General features: G+C 51.9%; 1 protein-coding gene across 1 annotated transcript in view; it reads right to left on the reverse strand.

The window, feature by feature from the left end:
• Positions 1-8,915, reverse strand: part of AATF (apoptosis antagonizing transcription factor) — a 45,135-nt gene extending 36,220 nt beyond the window's left edge. Inside the window, exons 1-4 of the mRNA XM_021524847.4 lie at positions 8,812-8,915; positions 7,371-7,559; positions 6,764-7,192; positions 6,044-6,181 (exon numbers count right to left, since the gene is read on the reverse strand). Coding sequence (XP_021380522.2) covers positions 6,044-6,181; positions 6,764-7,192; positions 7,371-7,559; positions 8,812-8,896 — 841 coding nt within the window. The 5' untranslated portion in view covers positions 8,897-8,915. The remainder of the gene's footprint in view (positions 1-6,043; positions 6,182-6,763; positions 7,193-7,370; positions 7,560-8,811) is intronic.
• Between the last annotated feature and the right edge of the window lie 2,295 nt (positions 8,916-11,210).

An 11,210-nucleotide genomic window follows, 5' to 3' on the forward strand; every position in this document is an offset into this window, starting at 1 on the left:
AGGACCAGGGCTGCACCTCCCTTCCATAGCACTGCTTCAGCTGACTCCCAGAGAGTTCCAGAACAGTCTCAGTTTAGCCCTTTCACTCCAATATTACTGCATCTGACAGGGAGGACAACAGGATCAGACACAGATGAGTTTGCTAAAAGTAAAGAAAATAACTGGATTCAACAACAGAATAAAGGCTGGGTATTCAGGGGTTTATTAGAGGGGACTGGGGGAGGGGGAAAGCTGAGGAGGAGAGAAAGAGAAACACTTCCATGAAGTTCATGCTCTGCTGATTCACCTCAACCATCATCTTTTGATATCAGCCCAAACCAGGGAGGGGATGGGGCTGGCAAAAATGAGATTTATAAAAACTGATGCTTTCCATTACTGGAAATGCAAAGAAGCTGACAGCACACATTCCTGCCTCTGCCAGCCTCGAGTCCCCAAGTACATGGGCAAGGAGGAGGAAAGGAAGAGGAAATGTGAGATTTCATTGTTATATCTGGATATTAAGGCCAGAAGGGAACATCAGCCCATCCAGACTGACCTCCCCACATAATACCAGGCCATTAATTATATTTATCATGACAAGCCCAGTTTCCATCTCAAGGTACCAAATTAATCCGAGTTGGCTGACATTTGCACACACTTGTCTGGACACTTTTAAAGCCTTTGTTTCCCTGCATCTTGTTTGTGCAGTACACAGACTAACATGCACAAATATTTAGCTAAATTCAGTTTAATTAGCTATTAATCTTGAGAAACTCAGGTGTAGGCAAAGTTGTCTGAGTGTGGTGTAATCCCACGGGCTGGGGTTCAGCTGGACCAGGTCACCAACCAGGGACTGTCCCAGCATTTCCAGCACTAAAATTTAAGGCAGATTTCAAATAAACCTCAGACATCACCAATGAACAACACACGTGGCTGTAGAGATCACCTGTAAAATCATTTTACCACACCCATTCATGAGAAGGAGAAAACAATTTTGCTCAAAAATACCACAAGCCAAAGGCCTTGGCACTCTGTGAGGGAGGGCAAGAGATTTTTCTCTGAAAACAGCCCAAACCTGGATGTTAAATAAATGTCCTGCATTTCTCCACTACCTCCCACACAGAATTCCTGAACAAAGCACAGGCAGTAATGGCAAACCACAAAACACTTTCCTGGTACTGCTCACAGCCCGAATTCTGCACGTGCCCAAAACATCATGGGCTCCATGACCCAGCTGAACCCTCACACAGCAACTGCAGAGCTCCAGACCTGAGCCCTGGTCCTGTCTGCAGCCTCCCCTCCGTGGCTCTTCCCTCCCACTCACTGGCACAGACAGCACCCCCAGAATGGCCCAGGAGCTCTTCATCCTCACTGAGCTCTTCATCCTCATCCTCACCAAAAGCTCTCCGTGCCATATTCCACCAAATGTAGAAAAAAAGGATCTGATTCCTTCATTTCTTTCAGCTGAGAGAAAAGAGTCTTCAATGATGTCAACAGTCTCAAAAAGAGTTGAACAGATTCCCCACGAGATCAGAGAGGAGAGGTGAAATTTGGGGATGCCTGCATCCACACCCATTTCAATCACATCCAAGCCTGCAGGAACTGACAGGGCCGGTGCTTTTTGTATTCATAAAGTGTCCAGACGAACACAATTCAATTAAAATGAACTACCAGTTTTAAGTGGGCTAGATCTGATCACAATAATTTACACTCAGGCTTGAAACCCAGTTCTGCTGTCACACATTTGTGCAGGCTCCCAGTAAAATCTTCAAAGCAAGAATATATTTAAGTCCACGATCTTGCCTAGCACCAATTAATCCTGTAACTGCTCCGTGCCTCTGGAAACTGTGTAATCTGCCTGTGCCTCAGTTCCCCCCCTCCCTGTGACACTCCCTGCTCTGTATTAATGCATTAACATCTCCAGATGGAGGTGTGGATATGCTGCAGATCTAAAAACCAACCAGAAACAGAGGTGAGAACAGAATTACCAGGGAGTTCTGGGCTGCTGAGTGCTGCAAGCTCCCCTTAAAAATTCAAGCCTGTGTCAGTAAATCCCATTTCATCACAGAGCTGCTCCCACCCAGCTGTGTCCAGGTGAGGGGAGAGGGGAAGGCCTTGCCATCCTCTCTCCCAGGAAGTGGAACAGGTTCTCTGGCACCTACAGCAGACTGGATTTTATCCACAATTAGTCCCTGCTTAATCAGTGTCTTCAACATGACTTACCAACATGTTGTGGCGGATGTAAAAATATTATTTTAAAGACTGAGATTAAGAGAGCGCAACAAAAATCCTCATTAAAAAGACACTGAGAACATACTCATACACTAACTGAGACTAAACAGAATCTTTCCCTCTCTCTCAAATGTCAAAATATTGCAGAACCAACCCAGAGGAAAATGAAAATACTCAGGGTGAAGCACTCGGAGAGAAAAGTCCAAATGTGCTGTTTAGTCCCAAACCACAGAATCTCTCATGGGACAGGTACCCATGTCAGGGCCCAGCTCAGGAATTATTCCAGATGGGAGCACAGTTCTCTCCCAGGACACTCACCACAAATTCCCACCTGTTTCCACCCCAGAAACATTTCTGGGTCACTCAAAGTTTTAGGAACAAAATTCCAACAACTTCATTTCCCAGAAGGCAACAAAGCCCTATGGTGCTTTTTTATTTTTTTTTTTTTTAATCTGATTCGCTTTATTCAGGTTTATTTTATTACTGATCACAAACCTTGATGGAACTTCACCACAGCTCTCCAAAGTGTAAATAAGTTAATATTTGCTGTTGGTCCCTCCACTGAGCAAATCCAGCCCCACACACCCTGCAATCTACTTTTACCAAGCCCACTACTTCCTCCATTTCTTGAAATTATCTGCAGCTTATGCTGAGGAATAGAAATGTGAGATTCTGGTATTTTCTTTCAATCCACTGGCAGATGGAGACAAAGCCAAAAATACCCCAAAACCCCACAGAAATGCAGTTTAGATTTCAGGGACCTCCTGAACTCTTGCAAAAGGAAAGCACAGCCACTTGTCCTTAAAGTCCTGCAATTTCCATCAGCTTCTGGCAAAAAACATTCCTCACCTGGGTTTCTGTACATTCTTAACTCATCTCATCAACTATAAAGTGAAAATAACACAATCTGCTATTCAAAAAAGCTGCAGTTCCCAGCTCTTTTTGAAAAGCATGCAGTACTAGTCACTCAAGTGCTCCCAGTTTAGTATTTTAACCCGAATTAGAAGGTAAAAGCTACAGACCTGTACTGAGAAGCTCAGGACCTTTGAGGATTAATAGATTTAATTCCTTAAAGCCCTTGTTACCTCCTTGTCCCTCAATTATTTGTGGGGTTTTTTTTGGTCAGTCTATCAAGATTTAACACAACAAGCCCCAAACACTGGAACTGTTTAATTCCTGACACTGGATGTGGCTCCACCAATGTTTATCCCATCTCTAGTTTGGCTCTTCCTTGGCCTTGAGGGGATTTTTGCAGACAATTTCAGGAGATCCCCTCCCAGCCTCCCAGCACAGTGAAATGAGAGTGGCAGGCCTGCAATCTGTGCACAGCCACAGCACAGAAACTTGCACCTTGCACTCCTTTTCTATGTAAATAATGCAAGGATCCTGCGGGAACATGCCAGGGATTGGAATTTTTAATTAATGGGTCTCTTTAATGTGCAAATCAGGAGCAGATTGCAAATTCTGACTCGCATTGATTATGAAAAACATTAATTGAACGTGCAAGACCCCAAACAGAGGCAACATCTCAAGGCCTGGACCAGACTGGAAGATGCAGTGCAGGGGAATACAAATCTGTCCTGGAGGAACAGCACCTTGGATTGTGAGCTGGGAGGGTTTGTGTGTGCAGGACATTAAACACTGGACATTTCTGCTGCTTTCAGAGCTCAGCCACTCTGATCTCAGCACTAAAAACCAGCCAGACTCGGGTGTGCAAAACAGGAATGAACATGAGCTCCGTGACCACAGTTTGGTCTCACATCTGTATGTAAAAAGGGCGGCAGAAAAAAAAATCTGGAATATAATTAAAGATTTAGAAAAAGAGGGAAATAAAAAGTAAGACAGCACAAACAAAGCAATGCTGTCTCTTTAAACAGAAATTCATCCTATATAAATTATGGCCATAAACTTTTCCTGCAGTGCAGCCTAATTAATTCTTGTTCTATACACAAAGGGAAATGCTGGGTGACAAATGGGTGTGAAGCCTGAAAGCTGCCAGGTCTGCAAAACATTTTCTACTTCAATTTATAAGCAATTTTGCAGTAAATCATCTACCAGAACCTGAGATCTCAGGAATCTAAGGTTGTCCAAAGCATGTTGTAACATTAAAAAAAAATCATAAAAGATTACAAAAATAATAAATTAAACATTTTAAGTTTTGTAACCTCCGGTCGCAAAATCTGGAAAATGAGCATGACCTTGCCATTTATTTTCACCCAGGTTTGGCTTTAAAACTGCAAATGGATGGAGAATTGCTGTCTACTCTTTAACACAATTACACTCCAGCCCTTAGGGAATTCCAGCACCACAACAGGGCTGTCCTGAGTAGGAGATACCCAAGAGAAAAATACATAAAGGACCTTTTTCCAATTCAAAAAATTCCATCTTTCTCTGAGCACAGAGCAGAAATATCATGATAAATGGAAAGATTTGGAGAAAATTACTGGAAACACTCTTGTCCAGGAGCTCTGAGAGCCTCCTGACTTCAGCAGCCTGCAGGGTTCACCCCGAGTCTGGCATTTTGGCACCTACTCTTTTGTGCTGCTGGAACACCAAATCCTTCCCTCCTGTTCCATGAGGATGACGAAAATGTGCAGATGTATTTTGTGGGTTTGGACAGAAGTGCTGAGGCTGCCCTGAAAGGAGAGCATCATCCAAGCCAAGGCAGTGCCCATGCCATGATGATCCCCAATCCTGGCCGAGGCTGAAGCTCATCACATGCAAGTGTAGCAGCAGTGGTAGAATGTTCCAAAATTCAGCATTTCCCACCTGTCGGCCTGAAATTTCCTCTGTTAACACTGCCCATGTCACTCCAGCTCTTCTCTGTCTCCACAGATGAGCCATGAACACAAACCAAGCTCTGAGGATCATCAGAGTGAACTCCCTGCCCAGCTGGTGAGGAGAGGGGCAGGAGGGGATCATTCAGCACTTCTGAGCAGTGGAGTTTCCCTCAGAGCTCTGCACAACTGAGGGATCAGCCTCTGAAGCACTGGGGACGTTGCACTCCATGCTCTTGGGTGTATTTTGCTTATGGGAAATACCAAAATGTCAACTATTGTTTCTGTTAAAGGTCTTTAATGATATTGCATCTTAGACCTGTAATGAAACATGGAGCTGGGGCAGCTTGTAATGCATCTCATTAAGGACATTAATAACGTGTGTTCCACTGAAAGGTCAGCACAGCATTGGTGGGAGTTTGCCTTTTTGTTCTTAATCACTTCCTTTCAAGCAGCAGAGCCAACTTTAAAGCAGCTCACCTGTAACTGCAGGTAAGCTGGTTGCCCTGCCCTAAGACACAGGATCAAAATTTGCTGCAGGGCCAAGGTTCAAGTGATGTCTGATGGCCCAGACACCTCTCTCCCTGGGCATTCACCTCAGGGCCAGAAAAAAGGTGTCCAAATATAAAAACTAAACAGACCCACACCACACTGAAGCCCAGCACTTTGCACTCACCCACTGCAGCCTGCATATTATGATTTCATATTGGAGAACCTACTACAGCTCTCATCAGATCAGCGTGATCAGCAGTGATCTCAGGAATGAACAGATGAAGCAGCACCACGCTGGAATTCAGCTGCACAGCCCCTCCTTTGAGCTGCACAGCCCCTCCTTTGGACTGCACAGCACCTCCTCTGGACTGCACAGCCCCTCCTCTGGACTGCACAGCCCCTCCTTTGGACTGCCCTGCTCCTGCTTTGGGCAAACCTTTGCATTCACTGCACAAAGCTGGTACAAGGTGTCTCTGGACAGAACACCCCAGCTCTGCCCTGGACAGCAATAAGCAATTGTTCGTAAGGGTCTGAGCAAAGGAGAAAGATGAAAAGGCTCTTACAGCTCTCCACAGCGTTGTCAAAGTCCTGTCCCCCCTCCTTCCTGAACCTGGGGTAGGTGTCTGGCTGGGGCAGCCTGTTGGCAGTCATGAGCACCTTCTGCATCTTGATCCTCCCTTCCATCAGCTGGTCCCACAGGGCTTCACAACAAAAAAGGAAACAAAAGAATCAGTTAGCAAGACAAAGCACTTGCTCCTGGTGAAGCACCTGACAGCTCAGGCCCTCTCCTCTGGGCTGCATTCCTCCTCTCAGGGCAGCCTTGGCCAGCACAAAATGGGTGCCACGAGTTCCCTCTGGACAAAGCAAATCCCAGCTGCAACTCTGTGACCCACAGCCCAAACCAGCCCTCTGCTCCACTGGTTCAAAGGAAAGCCTGCACACAGAGGTTTGATCCTGTAACAGCTCACACAGGAAGAAATGGCACTGTGGGAGTCACACTTTGGAAAGAAGCAACGTGATCCCAGCAGGAGCAGTGCAGGAAGCTCCCAAACCCAATGGCCCCATGAGGATATTCAGCACTGGTTCAGTTAAGCTCATGGATAAATACACTTCACATCAGGAGCTGTTACAGCAGCAGTGACACCAGAACATCTGGCACAACATCTGCACGCACACGGGGCTGCTGCAGCATGCACAAGCAGGGTGCTGGCAGCACCTCAGCATGCTGAGGGGCTCAGGCTGGTTTTACCCTGCCAGCAAACACACAGCAAACATGCACAAACCTAGCTGGTTCCTCACAGCTTTGCCCTTCTCCACTTCTTCAGACTCCTGTCCTCTGGAGAAGGTCTGCACTCCCCCATCATCTTCGTTGTCTTTGGTTTCTTTTCCATCATCGTGGTTTTCACTCCCAAATTCTTCCTCCTCCTCCTCCTCCTCCTCCCTTCCTTCTTCCATGTCAGCATCATCTTCACCCTCCTCTTCATCCTCCCCTTCACTGCTCCCTGCATCATCCATCCCCTCTGTAAACTTCTCAAAGTCTGTGATATTCTGGGAGCTGAACTCTGGTGCCTTGGCCTCTTCATCATCCTCCAAGTCATCCTCCTGCTCACTGCCAGCACTGCTGGGCTTCTCCCTGCCCTTTGTGCCAACACCGTCGTCCTCCTCTTCTGAGCCTTCACTGCCACTGTACCAGTCATCTAGTGCTTCTTCAGCTAATAAACGAGAGAAAAAAGTTATTTGCTTAGCAGGGAAATTCCCCAGCAGCAGCTCAGGTTTGGGCTGTTTGATGTCCAGTTTAACTGTAGCTGCTCCTTGCCCTGAGCTCTGCCAGGCTCAGTGCTGACATCATGGTCTGCCAGCAAAAAGGGGGGAAAAAAAGAGATTTCTTACCAGATCCTTCTTCAGACAGAGCATCTCCCCAGAGCTCTTCCTGCAAAGCTTTCCGAGATGTGGCTTTTCCACTGTACCTCTTATCAGCTTCCAGGAGAAAGGCTGAGGCTCTTTTCCTGATATTGCCAACAGGCAAAATGTCATCCGTGGTTTCATCCTCAAATCTGTCAATCACTTTAGCAACTGTAGCTGTGGAGAGGTAAAAAAAAGGGAAGGGGTGTCTGAAAGTGAGCTGAATTCCAGTCTGGAAGGAGCCCTGGGAAGCTCCTCGTGCTCTCTAACAACAGGGCACTGCACAGGGGAACAGGAACTTTGAAAAGTGCAGGAAAGGCACACAAATAATTTCCTGCAAGGGGGAAAGGCTCATGCACGAAGCAGAACATGAACCAAGGATGCAGCAGGGTCTCTGAGTCCTTCACGTGGAGGGCTCTGCAAAGCTGCAACGCCTTCACTCACTTTGTGCTTGCAGATTAAAAGAGGAAAGCTCCAATTCAGATGCACTCTGGCCTCTTGCTGTACATACAAGCCACATAAACACATACATTGCACTGTGGTTTTTGCCCTCCTTCATCCCCATCTCCTCTGGGACACAGAGCAGAACAGTCCAGCCCAGAGAACACATCCCAGCACTCCCCAGCCTGTGCCAAATTACAATGAGCGACTCAAATCGCTGAGTACCCTTAATATGCATTTGGAAATCTTAATGCCTGTTTGGAGTGTTTGTTAGAGGCAGAGGGGGGCAAAAACATCTCCTGCTCATAACCAAAATAACAAAATCTGCTACAAGCACGGCCACTCCAGGCAGCAGAGGACGGGCAGGAGGGGCAGATCCTTCCAGCACCTCCTGGAATCCTCAGTCTGGCACCAGCACACGACGAAGCTCTCCCAGAGCTGCAGCGGCTGGCCCTGGCAGCGTCCCGGGCCGGGCCGGGCGGGTTTGGAGCAGCCCGGGACAGTGGAAGGCGTCCCTGCCATGGCAGGGGTGGCACTGGGTGGGCTCTGCGGCCCCAAACCCCACCGGTCTGGGATTCTGCGCAGCCTGGAGCAAAATCATGGTTACTAAAACGGGAAACCAGCGCTCCTGAGCACGGCGAGTTCCTCAGCGGGCACCGAGGCGCTTCTTACAGGGCACCGCCGCTCCCAGCAGCCTGCAGGACCGAACCGGGCTAGGCCCAACACAGGCCCGACCCCGCGGCTGGCCCCAGCCCCGAGAACCGACCGCGGGCACATCCCCGACCCCGCCGGCGGCTCGCAGGACTCGATCGCGTCGGTAACCCGGGCCCGACCCCGCCGCGGTCCCTGCGGTCACCCCGGGCCCGGCGGGGCCCGACCCGCCCCGCCGCCACGTGCGGCCGCTCCGGCAGCGCCCGGGCCGCCCCGCCGGCCCCTCCCGCCGCCGCCGGCCGCGGTGCCGAGCCTCCCTTCCCCGGTGCTGCCGCACCTTCCTCCGCATCGTCCTCGGGGTCCCGCGGGCCGGGCCGGGGGTCCAGCAGCTCCTGCAGCTGCAGCGCCAAGGGCGCCGCCATCTTGGGGCCGGGCCGGGGCGGGGCCGGCGTGAGGGGACGGGCGGGAGGGGCGGGAGGGGCGGGAGGGGCGGGAAGGGCGCCCGGTCCCGCCGGGATCCGCCCGGAACGAGCCCGGGATCCGCCCGGAATGAGCCCGGGGTCCGCCCGGAACGAGCCCGGGGTCCGACCGGGAATGAGCCCGGGGTCCGACCGGGAACAAGCCCCAACCGGGAACGAGCCCGGGATCCGACCGGGAATGAACCCGGGATCCGCCCGGAACGAGCCCGGGGTCCGAGCGGGAATGAACCCGGGATCCGCCTGGAACGAGCCCGGGGTCCGACCGGGAACGAGCCCCAACCGGGAATGAACCCGGGATCCGACCGGGAACAAACCCGGGATCCGAGCGGGAACGAGCCCAGGATTCGACTGGGAATGAGCCCCAACCGGGAATGAACCCGGGATCCAATCTGGAACAAACCCGGGATCTGAGCGGGAATGAGCCCGGGGTCCGAGCGGGAACGAGCCCCAACCGGGAACGAGCCCGGGATCCAACCGGGAATGAACCCGGGATCCGCCCGGAACGAGCCCCAACCGGGAATGAACCCGGGATCCGCCCGGAACGAGCCCGGGGTCCGAGCAGGAACGAGCCCCAACCGGGAATGAACCCGGGATCCACCTGGAACGAGCCCAGGATTCGACTGGGAATGAGCCCCAATCGGGAATAAACCCGGGATCCAATCGGGAACAAACCCGGGATCCAGCCAAGAATGAACCCCAACCGGGAACGAGCCCGGGATCCGACCGGGAACGAGCCCAGGATCCAACCAGGAATGAACCCGGGATCCGACTGGGAACGAGCCCCAACCAGGAACGAGCCCGGGATCCAACCGGGAATGAACCCGGGATCCGACTGGGAATGAGCCCCAACCAGGAACGAGCCCGGGATCCAACCGGGAATGAACCCGGGATCCGACGGGGAACGAGCCCCAACCAGGAACGAGCCCGGGATCCAACCGGGAATGAACCCGGGATCCGACTGGGAATGAGCCCCAACCAGGAACGAGCCCGGGATCCAACCGGGAATGAACCCGGGATCCAACTGGGAGCACACCCGGGATCCGACCGGGAGCAAGCCGCAACCGGGAATGAACCCGGCATGCAACAGGGATCCAACCGGGAATGAACCTGGGGTCCAACCGGGAATGAACCCGGGACCCAGCCGGGAATGAGCCCGGGATCCAACAGGAATCCAAACGGGAATGAGCCTGGGATCCAACCGGAATCCATCCGAGAATTAACCTGGGATCCATCCGGGAATGAGCCCGAGATCCAACTGGGAATGAACCCAGGATCCATCCAGGAATGAGCCTGGGATCTATCCCGGAATGAGCCCGAGATCCAACTGGGAACGAACCCAGGATACAACCAGGAAATAACCTGGGATCCATCCAGGAATGAGCCCAGGATCCAACAGGAACCCAACCGGGAATGAACCCAGAATCCAGCCGAAATCCAGCTGGGATCGATGCCAGGGCCACAGCGTGACCCAGCGGGAGCCGCCGAGCCGCCGTTACCGGCGCTCGCAGCCCTTGTGGGCAGCAGGGCTGTGGGGCCGGCTCTCGGTGCCGGTACCGGCAGCACGGCAGCCGAGTGCCATGGGTAATGCACAACGTGACAACTGCCGCTTTAAATCACCCTCAGCTTCCTCTGCCTCCCCAGCTGCGCAGAACCGAGTTCATTCTCTTCCCTTCCTGCGTTCAATATTCTGTGGCCTCTGCTGGAGTTCCTCTCACAGCGGCGAGGTCCAGAGCTGGGTTCTCAGGTCAGGCCTTGCACACGGATAGATCCTTACACCGGAGTTACGCCTGAGTTACACCCAAGTTACACCTGAGTTACACCCGAGTTACAGCAGCCACGGGAATTCGGGAATTTGGGCTCCTGGGGTCACGCTCTGGCCCAGGAGCAGCAGGCAGGCAGCACAGACGTGACCTGCAGAGAGCCTTAGCAGGGACAGGTTCTCTGGCTTTGCCCTCTCCAGCCTCTCCCGTTCCCTTTCTTTGTTCCTAAGGTGGCCCCAAGCCCAAGGGATTGCCTGGAACTGGGGAACACCAGTCGAGGCTGGCACGAATTTTGTTCCAAAGGAGCCTGGGCCCCGCTCAGCCTCTCCGATCCGAGCTGCAGATCCTCAGAGCCCGCAATGAGCTCCAGATTTGGGCTTTCCTCACCCAGCACTGGGATTTCGGAGGTTCCAGCAGCCCGCCCTGAACCTGAGCACGCTGATGCTCATCCCCTTCTTGTCCTCCTGCGCCCGAGGTGCCCTTGATGCCGCAGAACC

The sequence above is a fragment of the Lonchura striata genome, chromosome 19, assembly GCF_050655825.1.
Source record: "Lonchura striata isolate lonStrDom1 chromosome 19, ASM5065582v1, whole genome shotgun sequence".
NCBI lineage: Eukaryota > Metazoa > Chordata > Aves > Passeriformes > Estrildidae > Lonchura > Lonchura striata.